The 13,636-nt window shown below is 35.1% G+C and overlaps 1 protein-coding gene across 1 annotated transcript; it reads right to left on the bottom strand.

Annotated features, from left to right (window-relative positions):
- Positions 1-6,282: 6,282 nt before the first annotated feature.
- Positions 6,283-6,907, bottom strand: LOC110691440. Its single transcript, XM_021868368.1, has one exon. It carries the CDS (start codon positions 6,821-6,823, stop codon positions 6,485-6,487), a length of 339 nt encoding a protein of 112 aa, XP_021724060.1. The 5' UTR covers positions 6,824-6,907; the 3' UTR covers positions 6,283-6,484.
- Positions 6,908-13,636: the final 6,729 nt, after the last annotated feature.

The following is a 13,636-nucleotide window of genomic DNA, read 5'->3' as shown; positions in this document are numbered from 1 at the left end:
GCATCCCAAAACACATTTTATATGCTAAATATCTATAATTGTGTAAGAGTAAAAATTATAAAAAGTTGATATTGCGAAAGTATTAAATGAGACGAATCCAACAAGATCTCACTTGACTATATTTTGCTTAACGTATAACTCATATTATATGGTCAAACAAGAGTGATGAATAGTGCAAAAAGTCCATTATTGCAATATTAATAGAATGGAGGAAGTATATTGTTCATTTTGAATTAATGTATTGAATTCTAGGGTAGCAACATATCTACTTCGTATCATACATCCGAATGTATTTAAAAAGTATTCAAAATGTTCTAGGTATAGCCAAAATTTTCTCATAGGATTGTTGATGGAGTTTCGATGCCAGATGCAACAAAAGTCGAAACTAAGGGTTATATGGAGTGTTTACAAATTACAATTAGGATTTGTAGAAGCTAAGTTTCAATCTTTCCAGAAAAGCATCAATTTGGCACATTATCTTTGTTTTCTTTTTCAATTTTATTACTACTGTTAAATAATCATTATGGTCTTCTTGTATATTGCACGTTACAACTTCATGTAGCATAAGCATAACCATTGAATTTGCCTTAAAATTAAGATGTTTACAAAATTACAAATGGAGAATTGTTTTGGGCAACACTATCATAGGTTTACAGGCCATCTACATATGTTTTAATGATCAAGAATCATGAATTTATGATGATTATACACTATACAGGTTGTCAATATCCAACTTCTTTAAGTTATTGATTATCAACTCCACTTTAATCAAGTTGCTCCAGCTAGCTACCACAAAACTTCGACTTGGTGATACAACACACTCATCTTTGGTTCCTCTTCTGTTAGGTTGATTAGGGGACGCTACACGCGAGGCGGCTAGGGTGGTTTCGCGAAGGGTTTGTAAAATAAATTCCTTCCGCCACTCTAAGATAGCATCAATTTCTTTCTAATTTGTTGCATATCGCTTGTGCCTTGATATATTTGGCATCATGGAAAGTTTTCCCATCCCACTTATAAAGGACCACAATTTTACTCTTACACGCACTATTTTTAGTCTCACTAATTTGTCTCTGTCATCAACTCCATCCAAACAAAACTTTAAGTAATCATATTTTAATAGAGCAATTTTAGAGAGACGGAGAGAGCACTCCCTTTTAAATAGTCCATTGAGAGTTTGTTGGTAGCTTTATTATCCAACAAAGTATTTTGCCAATAGGTTTTGATCATATTTAGATTATTCACCTCTCTAAAAAAACATATCACAACTTCTCTTATATGAACTTTTTTGACTTTTTCCATACTATAATGAGTATAATCTTCCTCCATTTCCACTTAACTCCCAACTACCTGATCCAGTGTAACCACCACCAAATCAAACAGCATTGGCCGCAGCCATCCTCAGAAGGCGGCTTAGAGCAGCCGGGTGAGGAGCTTGAAAGAAAGCTTACCTGCTAAGAGATGGTTGTAACTTGTAAGCTCTCTATGACAGAAACAAAGTGCTGCTACAGCATCTATGTGCAAGTGCAACCCTAAAAGAATATGAAGAGAAAAGTAACCGCGAAAAACTTCTCTACAATATGCTCAACCAATTGTTATTTTTCCACATTTCCCCCCAAATTTTAAGAATCATATAACAGTCTTGGGCTTCTCTGGTTTTCTTTACACTACAAGTACAAACAACTCTCATCCAAGGACATTGGGACACAAACAGCTGATTGAAATGAGGCCCAAGCCAAGATTCACTTTAAAAAGGAGAGAAAATGCATAAAGACCTTAATATTTTTCTTCTGAGTATGGACTGAATGCAGCTCCAAATACCGCGGCAACATAACCTAAAAAGTTATGCTACTTAAAAAGCTCAGTTAAGGGTTGCGCAAAAGATTCAGTTTTGCAAGTAATAAAACTGACAATTGTTCAAGCACTCCCATAGACTTGCCATCGAGTAAATTGACACTCCTACAATATCTCAGCATTAGGATCAGTGACGAGTACTAGTCCTCAACCCCCAAATTTCCAGTCGACTAGAATGTGAAGTTCAGTATGACACATTCAGATCTCCCAATATCAGTCTAAATTTTGGTAATAAACATAATAGAAAGACACCCCTGCAGCCTACCCATACGCCCCCCCCCCCCCCCAAAAAAAAAAAAAACCCGCTTCTCTTCTTCGCAATGTATGTAGGAAAAAGAGTAATTACATGTGATTTGCATCGTTAATTCTTTATTCCGTCTCTTTCTCTCTCACCCCAATGTATGTAGGGAAAAGAGTAACTAACAAGAGGTTAGCTTAGACAAATTCTCTATGCTTCATGAAACTGAAGGTCAGCAGTAGAATCGCCACTCCTTAGCAACACCCAAACTAAGATTTGAGAGGAAAACAAAATTCATGAAAATTTTACAAAATAAAACTGTCCTACATTGCTACATTCAAGGACAACTTCCATAATATAGTCTCACTTTCCTCACCCTTTGTAAGCTAAAGAGGACAAAACCTCAGTATTTGATTAAAATACTTGTACATTTTAGCACTGAGGCTCTGTTTGGCACATCATTTCAAACTGCCTATTGGTTATTCTAAATTCGGCATTTCTTTACTAACAACTTTTTAGTACAGGATAAAAATTGAAAGGAGATCAAGAAAGTACAGGATAAAAATTCTATGTACACACATCTATAACAAATATTGATAGTGAAAAAGAGAGAACAAAATCAAAAGGCAGGAGTATCTATCTTCCATCAAATTGAAAGTAGATCAAGAAAGTACAGAATAAACATTCCATGTACATACATGTCTACAACAAATCTTGACAGTGAAAAAAAAGATAACAAAATCAGAAGTCAGGAGTTGTCCATCGCACATTATAGTCAATATATGAATGTAAGGTCGGTCAGTCTTTGCATTATAAGGACGCTAACACCAGTTAACTTGACCACAAGAATCAAGCCTTAAAAAGACAAGTTATATCTTAAAACACACAACTCCCACAAAATTATTATTAAACCATAACGAGCCTCGTCCATAGAGACTTGCATGAAAAGAAGCATCCCTTACCTGAGCTGAACCCTTGTAGTACAATGCCCACTTGACCAGCTACCTCTCCTCCACAAGGGGCTACAAAGATACGAACATAGAAAATAATATCCCTCGAATCCTCCAATTATCTAAAGTGCTCAGCAAATGCCTTGATCTCTTTGGATCTTTCTGTAAATCTTCCATAATGATATAACCATCTACTTCACCTATAATAAAGTAATCCCAAAGCAAGTATATTGGCAACCCGCTTCACACTTGATTCCCTCATCTTTACCCCATAGTAAGTTGATACAAGCTTTAAACAGATTCAGCTAAATCTGGTAACCATCCCTGAACAAATTAGCAAACCATACTATACAGTACTACCTCATCTACCTGATTGTAAGTCAACATAGATTGTTACTGTTAATAACTTAAGCCTTCCAAAATCATCCCAATAGTAAGCAGAAGATAGAATCAGGCAATGCTTCTGAAAACAATTATTTAGCAGGGTACTTTGAACCAAACGCCTACTAGATTAAAAAAAAGTTGGAAACAACGTTCAAAAAAATAAAATAAAAATAATAATAGAAAAAAAAAGTTCTGAGGAAATCAGCAAAGTAACACTTAGGAAAGTCAATAAGCACATGGCCTAACCTAAACTATATGATACTGGTACAAGATCACCAATATAATTGATCAAAACTCTAGACTACACTCCTGATTAAAGAAGGCATACCAAGCTGAGTTGAAAGATCTAAAGTAATCAAAAGGTTGCTTCAAATATCTAAACAAATAATTGATTGCACATTAACATTAACGACAACTCTAGGATAATTTCGTTCCAGTTCATCAGCAAAGGCATACATCTTCCATAAAAATCTGATTCTTTCATCTTTACCCTGTTATAAGTTGCTACAACCCTTAAACAGATTCAACTAAGTTAATAATCATCCCAGAACAAAATTGGCAAACCCATAATACACTAAACTCCTTTATCTACCTGAATGTAAGTCAATGGAAACATTTAATCTACATAGCCTACTAAAATCATCCCAATAATATGTCGAAATTAAAAATGGGCAGATCTTTCAAAATCAATGCATTAGCAAGAGAAGGTAATTTGAACCGAAAAGCCTGCTAGTACTGTAGTAATAGATAAAGAATTTAGAACATTGGCAATAAAAAATGCCAGACAAAAAAGAAAAGGGCAAGGATTTCAAAGTATATCACAAAACGCTTCACCCTCTTATGAGTCATACACATTTCAGAAGTGTTTGGAAAGACAAAAATATCAGAAATTAGCAAAGAATTTGTTAAAAAGGTCCACAGGCACACAGTCTAACCTTAAATATTTGATATTAGTACAGAATGACCAGCATATGTGTAATAGACTGATATTACTCGATGTAATAACAGTACAACGAAGAGGAAACTCAGAAATTTGATTAAACAAATTAATGGTTTTACAAACGATAGTAGTAGGTTTAGCCTACAAAGCTCCAATAGTGACTTTAGGTCACAACTCTCCTAAGAAACTACTCCAAAATTCTGCCTACCTTCCTTCTACCCTCTCTACCAATTTATACTAATGCTAACAACTACTAACCTAATAATACTACACTTCCCATATTGCCCATATTACATTTGATAATTACTAACATACTAAACTACCCATAATACCCTCCCCTAAGTCAGTTCATTACAATATGATCAAAATTATAAGACTGCACTATAAAATAAAGCAAGCCATTCAATGCTAACCTAAGTTGAAATGTCCGTAGTAACCAAAAGGATGGAGAAATTAACAAATAGAACTACAAATACTTCTAAATCTAAACAAATTGTGACTATGATTTAGCATCGATGATCATTCTAGTTCATCAGCAATGCATACATCTTGCATAAACATGAAGTCCACAATAGGTAATTTGATAGACCTGACCTCAATAACAAGATTTAAAAGTCAAGTTCTACTTAAAACACACAACTACCATAAAATTATCAGTGAAGTAATGAAACCATATTGAGCCTCATCCATAAAAAAAGTACATCCATTTACCTAAACTGAGCCCTTGAAACACAATGCCACTTGACCAGCTACCTCTCCTCTACAAGTTTATAAAATATATGAAACAGAAAAATAATATTTTTCAAATTCTCCAATAATCGAAAGTGCTCAATGACTTCCTAGAGCTTTTTGGCTTTTCCTGTAAATCTTCCACAATGATATAAGTATATAACCATCCACTTCATCTATGATCAAGTAATCCCAACATAAACATATTGCCGATATCGGCAACCAATTTCATGCTAGATTCTCTCATCTTTACCTTATAATAAATTCCTAAAACCTTAAACAGATTCTGCTAAAATCTAATAACCATTCCTAAAAAAAATTAGCAACCTACACTATACTCCCTCATCTAACCGGTTGTAAGTTAATGGAAAAGCTATAATCTATTTAGCCTTCCAAAATCATCCCAACAATAAGCAGACAATAAACATGAGCATCATGCAAGGTACTTGACCCAAAGTCCCAAACACCTGCTCGATGAAAAAGTTTGAAACAACATAAAAAAAAAAATATCAGACAAAACAATTGCGTGGATTTCTCGGAGTATCACAGCATCTTTAATCCTCCTATAAGAAACACATATTTGAGAAGTGTCTGGAAAGACTACAATAGCATGAATTAGCAAACAACCACTTAGGAAGGTCCATAAGCACACTGCCTAACCTTAATCGACCAATATTCAATATAATGACAAATATTATGAGACTAAACTCTTGAGTAAACTATTAAAGCAGGCAATTTTATACCAAGCTGAGCTGAAAGACCTAAAGTAAGCAAAAAGATAGGAGCATTAACATAATAAACTACTTCTATAACCTAAAAAATAGCTTACTACATTAGCATGGATGGCAATCCTAGGAATGTTAAGTTCTAGTTCACCAGCAAAGGCATACATCTTCCATAAACACAAGCCCACATGAACTACGCACGCAGCTGCCGGTATCATCTAATCATACCCATGAACAATTATCGAACACTACTTCATTGATTCACATTCTTATTCTTAAATTCACTAATTATAGAGAATGATCAACTGGCAAGATAACAAATTCGCAACATTCGGGCCCGATTAGCCCTAGCAAGAATCCAACATTTTGCACAATTACAACATACCCACCCTAAAAGCTCAGCAACAATCAATCAAAAAACAAGCATTTCAAACAAACATCCACCAAATTAAACAAAACAAAAAATAGAAGAAAGCAAATCATATAACCAAATATACTTTGGATAAACTCCAAAATTAATAAAAGGGTCAATTGTTCAAAAACCCTTATTTTTCTTCATCAACTACAACCCCGTTATATATCAACATCATCAAAATTCAAACCAAAAAAAAGAAACCCTAAACATTATCCAACGATGAAACGAAATTGAAAACAAAAGGGGCGTAAATTACTCAGAAGAATCAGAAACTTGTTGGGCCTGAAGACGTTCAAGGGCTTTCTGATGGGCCCAAGTCTCGAGGGTAAGATCGGGCTTAGCACTGAGCCCAACACCAAGGATGACGATGGTGAGGAAACTGGTGACGTAGCAGGGCAATTCCCAATCTTCCCATTTGCGAGATTGACCAGGTGGTGGAGGAGGGCGGTTGAAGAGGTAGCCGTTGGGTCGGTCTTGGTGACCTGGGCTGGTCCATCGGTCGAGCCCTCCGCCGCCGCGGGTTCGGAGGGTTTGGGTTAGCCTGGATCGGAGGGTTCCGGCGGCTGTGGCTAGGTATTTGGTGGCCACCATGGTTGTGTTGAGGAGAGAGAAAGAGGATGGTGAGTGTTGAGTGAGATCGATCTATATTCTTGTTTTAGCGAGGTGTTGGTTCATTGAAATTGCTATACGACGTCGTTTGTTCTAAATAAAGGAAATTAGTAGAGTCAAAAACTTGCAAGATCTAGGAGAAAATACAAGTTCCTCAAATACGAGAAACATTATACTTTACTAGGAATTTTAAGGTGCAGGCGGCTGTATTTTGCTTGGCACAGTCAAAAAATGCAAAAAGAACATGTACCTATTTTGTAAAGAGCATACAGTTATTTTGTAAAGAACATATAGTTGTTTTGTAACGAACATCAAATTTTATATATTTTTTTCATATCTAAAGAACATCTGTGATATTAATAAAGAACATGATAATATTATGTATTAAAATTTATCTATATATAACCACCCTAATTTGAAGACAAAATTTAATAAACTTTTCACATTAAGCAATGATCACTATGTTGCAAATAAAGTACATTACACTGATTGATCAATGAACATAAACATATGTTCTTTTTATTTATTTTTTTGGTGCAAATATGTTCTTTTTACTCTAGGTATATGTTCATTACATTTTGATAGTATGTTATTTTTACTTTAGGTATATGTTCATTACATTTTAATAGTATGTTCTTTTCTATAACTTTATGTTCATTACTTTTATATATCATGTTCTTTCCTACAAAACGACTGTACGTTGCACCGTACAAGCGCCTGTAGGAACCAGCTATTGGTACTTTACTCCCTACGATTTTTAAATGGATATTTTCATCTTTTCGGTCAAATAAGCATAGTTTTTTTTTTGTGTCATCTAAAGTTTTTTGGTGCATCAGGCTGCCAATTTAGTAAAAATAACGAATTTAAACGCACGCTTAACGGGGTTATTATTCACGCGCATAACGAGGAAACTGATTTTGTCAGGGTTACCCGTATTTTTCAGGGGTTATTTGTATTTTTTTTCAAGGTTTACTTGTATTTTTTTTACCAGGGGTTACTTGTATTTTTTTTCAGGAGTTACTTGTATTTTTTTTTTGGGGGTTACTTGTATTTTTTTTTTCAAGGGTTACTTGCATGGGTTAATTCAAGGATTACTTGTATGAGTTACTTATTCAGGGATTACTTATATGAGTTACTTCAAAGGTTACTTGTATAAATTACTTATTCAGAGGTTACTTATTATTTATTCAAGGGTTGCTTGTAGGCCTCGTACCAAACCAGTAACACCCTACAAGTAACCCTTGACCAAAACCAGTAACATCCTACAAGGCTACAAGTAACCCCTGACCAAACCAGTAACACCCTATAAGTAACCCTTGACCAAAACCAGTAACACCTTACAAGGCTACAAGTAACCTTGACCAAACCAGAAACCCTTGACCAAAATCAGTAACACCTTACAAGTAACCTCTGACCAAACCAATAACACCCTACATGTAACCCCTGACTAAACCAGTAACACCCTACATGTAACCCCTGATCAAACCAGTAACACCCTACAAGTAACCCCTGACCTAACTAGTAACACCCTATAATTTTTGACGTAGAATGTTTGATCTAAGATTCTATGAAGAAAACGAGCTCAAATTTATTTGTTCTCATCAATTTTACTACTTCAAATGTTGTTGATGATTTTAAGGATAATTAACCACAATTTTTCACAGCAATTTGACACCAAATTTCTACAATTTCGGGCTTTAATTGCAGCAATTTGGCAAAGAGGAGAGAGAAAATGGGTGGAGTAGAGATATGATGGTTGGTGATGTGTGGTTTGGCTTGAAGAATAAGCTAAGAAAAGAGGAGAGAGAAAATAGGTGGAGTAGAGATATGGTTGTTGGTGATGTATGGTTTGGCTTAGAGAAGAAACTAAGAAAAGAGGAGAAAGAAGAGTTGTAGTATTTAAAAAAAAAAATAGTGGCTGGCCACACCGTGTGGCCAGCCACATACAAAAATTTGTGATATACTATACTAAAACAGGGTACACTAGCTCTATGGCTACCAAGTGTCCCTGTTTTAGGTTTTTAATTCTTTTTATTTTCTGGTAATATATATAATTGTCAAAGATCCTATTATTAAGGATACTTCGAGATAATATCTTGACTTGCTTAATATTGTTTGTCAATCAATGTTATTAATGGATTTTCAGCATATATTCAGTCCATATCATTTGATTGTAGATTGCTTAATTCAAGGATAATATATTCTGTTATATTGTACTTCGTACATTGTAATATCTTGACTTGTTTAATTTTGTTTATCTGTCAATGTTATTGATGGATTTTCAGCATATATTTAGTCCATATCATTTGACTTTAGATCTCTTAATTCAAGGAGATTATATTTTGTTATTTTGTACTTCGTACATTATTGTAAGGAATATTTAAGCAATTAAATTACTTAATTTGATGCCTCGTATCTCTTTCTAATAACAAAATACACGCGTTAGTAACTTTAAGAAAAATATTAAATAATTAAAATAGAGATTTGGGACCAAACCCTCAGACAGTATCAACCCTTCACGTCTAGGGCGAAGGCAACTTCGAGCTTGGATAGGTGTATCTAGAACTTGTGAATGCGGTATTTTGTTTGTAAAAGCTAGCTAGAAAGCGAGAGGGAGAAAGAAAAAACTATTGCTTAAGAGAGGAAGAGAGAGAATTAGATTATTACCGATGATTGTACACGGGGAATATGACCCTATTTATATATAGAGAAAATAATCCGAAAACGATAGAAAAGAGATCGAATCCGACTCGGAATAAAACGGCTCATGTCGGGAACTACAAGCACTAGCGCAAAACGACAGGAATCACGCATGGCGACAGGGTCTGTCGCCGTGCGACAAGGCTGTCGTTTGACGCTGATTAAAAGATAAAACGCGCTTTTGTACGAAATCTTTTTTCTAATATAATTAAGCAATTAGACTCCGCGTTTATCAATTATAAAATCAGATTTATCATAATACTTATTTATTCGAAATCAAATTCTTTATCTTCTAAAAAGATAATTATCAATCCTAATTCCAATATAATTTAAAAGAACCTTCTAGATCATCTTAGAAGATTAAAAATAATCCTAATAACTTTAGGAATAATAATTAATGGGCCCTCCACTAGTTCATTTGGCCATAAAACCATTTCAAGCCCAACTTAGTATTTAGGCTATAACTTCCTCATTATTCATCAGAATTGGGCTTATAATATATCATTGGAATGCTCTTTTCGAGCCCAATCCAACTACACTATTATTGGACCCTTATCATGGACCAAATTAAATTGGACTGACTTATTTTCATAAATAGAGTAGATTTTCAAAAACAGAAAGAAGGATATTTTAAGAAAAACAACCGCATCACTTAGACTTTTCACACTTTCACTTCGTTCGATAATCAATGACGTAAAAAGTATTCATCACTAGGTTTGGTTTTTGGGGAGACACATTTGGATGTCTACAATTATATTTTAGCTTTCCTTATTAGTAGTGGCGAATCTTGACATTTTTTTTTGGGGGGGGGGAGGGCGAATTAAAGTTTAGTTTCTAAACTTAAACCATAGTAGACACTAATAACAATATAAAATAGTAAAACGGTTGTAGACACCCATTTGTGTCTCCCCAAAACCAAACCCAATGATGAGTACCTTTCGCGTCGAATCATAATCGAATGAAGTGAAAGTGTGAAAAGTTTAGTGTTGCGGATAGTTTTAATTTCTTTTCTCTTCTCTCTGTTTTTGAAAACTTATTTTAAGAAAACAGCCAATCCAGTTTGGTTGGTCCATGATATGGGTCCAATAGTAGTGTAGTTGGATGGGGCTTGACAAGAGCTTTCCAACGATATATTATAAGCCCAATTCCGATGAATATTGAGGAAGTTATGACTAATTTACTAAACTGGGCCCGGTTTGAGCCTTATATGCGGCCCAATGATCTAAAGGAGGGCCTAATATGATTTACCATTCCTAATGCAATTAGGAATGGTTTTAGTCTTCTAGATTCTTCTAGAAGGTTCTTTTCGTTCCTAATTCAATTAGCATTGATAAATTGACTTTTGTTGACTTTTTAGAGTTTTAATTAAAATCAAAGAGCATTTTTGAGGGAAATACGATTTTATCCTCCTGTACGACATTTTTTTATCTAATTTTAGGAAAACGCGTAAATTTCCAGGTCAGCGCCAAACACTAGCTGTAGCGCCTGGCGCCAGGGTTAGCGTCTGGCGCCAATGGCCTGCGTTGGCGCCAACCTTGTTTCATGTGCGCCAGACTCTGTTTTGATAATTTTATCTTTTTGGCTGATTTTCTCTATAAATAACGTCGTAAAAACTCCGTTTTCATTCACCTACAACCAGTTTTCATTCTCATTCTCTTCTAATCATTCGCCAACTCTCATCAATTTTCTTTTCATTCTCTCTCTCTAAACTAGCTTTTACATACAAAATTCCGCATTCATTAGATCTAGAAACACCTAGCCGTATTCGAAGTTGCCTTCGCCCTAGACGTGAAAGGTTTAATTTCTGAGGGTTTGGTCCCAAATCTCTATTTCAATTATTTAATTTAATTGTTTTGTTTATTATTTTCCTTGAAGTTACTAACGTGTGTATTTTGTTATTAGAAAGAGGTACGAGACATCAAAGTAAGTGCTTTAATGGTTTTTATTGATGTTATGATGTAGAAATCATGTTTAGATTGTTATTTTGATTCCTAGTATCATGTCTAGGGTAACTTTAATATTAAATATGATTAAGAGTATGATGCTTCCTATGTTTTTCCTTTCTAATATTCATGTTAGTATCATGTTAGGGTTAAAGATTTGATTTTTATTGCTTAGTGACATGCTAGGGTTTGTTATTAATCTTGTTAGTATCATGCCTAGGATCTTGCTATGCTTTAACATGATTATTATTATTATGATTATCATTATTAATTATGATTATTATTTTTAATTATGATTGTTATGATTATAATTATAATTTTATTTTTATTATTATGTTGCTTGATTATATATATTGTTATTGCTTGATCACACCTTTCATGCATGTTTAAAGGGAATTTGGTACTTGTAATCACGCTTAATAAGATATTTAATAATCTTGTTTAGAGTTAATTTGATTATACTTCAAGTGATCGCCAATAATAGTTTTATTTGTACATTAATATTCAACCAACATAGATAAACAGGTTTAGGGTTAATCTATTGATTGTATGTTAGTCAGAAAGCGCACATGAATACGATCAAAATAAAGTAGAGGCCTATTATTAGGGCAGGTTCAATCTCTTTTAGGTTGGATTTGTACCTTCATCCCCGAACCCTTATTTGGTTCAAGACCTTATGGAGTTGAAGATCTCTTGGATCGTTAAGGGGTGTAACCTTCACCCTGTGAACGGTTTACAAGTTCCTAAAAAACTTGTTGGCGACTCTTTAGCTCTATCTTCTTTCCCTTTGGACGCCACCGTACTTTAGTGTATGATCACAGTGGGGTTCAAGCTAGGGGATTAACGCTTGAAATTATTCCCTACATTTTTTTGGCGACTCCGCTGGGGAGGATTTCTATTTTAATTCCTGAATTTGTTTCGGCAATGATTTAGAATGAGTGGATGAGACTCGAAACATTCTAAGTATTTCATGTGCGTAATTTTAATTAACATTATTGTCATATGCATAAAAAAGATCTCATTGGAAAGACCATTCGTAATGAGTTAAAAACATAGGATTTTACACGTAGGAAATTTGAGAAATATCTTTCACAACTAGGACCGAAATAACACCGCGCGAAACTGGAAAATTTTATCGAGCACAGAAAGCTGCTGAGGCATGTAGGAATTAGCGCCAGGGGCCAGAGCATTGGCGCCAGATTTTTAACTGTAGCGCCAGATTTTTAACTGTAGCGCCAGACGCTAGCATTAGCGCCAGGCGCTACAGCTAAAACCTGGCGCCAGTCTCTGTTTGCTGGCGCCAAATTCTTCCAATACCGAGCCAAAAATGTGCGTTCTAATTTCGACCAGTTTTTAGTATTGTTTGCTCGATCCTACTTCCTGATTGGATTTTTTCTCACTTTTCTGAAACCCATATGTGTTCTACATATGGACTTCGCCCTCTGGGAATTCATGCTCCATCTACCTGATTGAACACTCTGAGCAACAAAGGGTACATCCGAGATTGTTGAATTCACCAAACCATGGAAGCGAGTTTTTTCTAAAACTCGCGGTGTCCCATCCACTCGCGGCAACCCTTCATGGTTAGGCTTCCGCGCGGTGCATCCGGACAATTAACCATGGACCCTTTATTGACTAAACCATATCCCGAACTTTAGAGAACTAGAGCCATGGTTAGGTTGCAAACTCATTGCATCATATTGTGCCTACTTGACTAATTATGCATTATTTGTTGTGCATATACTCTATGTTTTCTTAACCGTTTGTTTGACTTGTGTTGAGATTAAATAAATTAATGACTTAAAGAACTTTGCCTAATTAATTAATTAATTAATTAATTTGTGTCAATAAAGTCTATTTTTTTTAATCAGAATTGACCTAGTACGACTTTAGGCATACCCCCGTTGATTAATAACACCGAAAATAGTCCCAGATTGAAGCTCCAGCATTGGCGCCAAAGTCTAGACTGTAGCGCCACTCTGTGGAGTGTGGCGCCTGGCGACAGCTCTGTCGTCTGGCGCTACGCTATACAGTGCGACGCCAGTCCCGTCGTTTTGCCGACAGTTCGGATTATTGGTCGAGTCATCACCTAGTGTCTAATTAACCAGTTTGCTAATTAATTCGGTTAAGTTTCGCTGTCAATAATACCTTG

The sequence above is a fragment of the Chenopodium quinoa genome, unplaced genomic scaffold (genome assembly GCF_001683475.1).
Source record: "Chenopodium quinoa cultivar QQ74 unplaced genomic scaffold, ASM168347v1, whole genome shotgun sequence".
NCBI lineage: Eukaryota > Viridiplantae > Streptophyta > Magnoliopsida > Caryophyllales > Amaranthaceae > Chenopodium > Chenopodium quinoa.
Note: the sequence above shows the minus strand (reverse complement) of the source record. Positions and strands in the feature narration are given on the sequence as shown.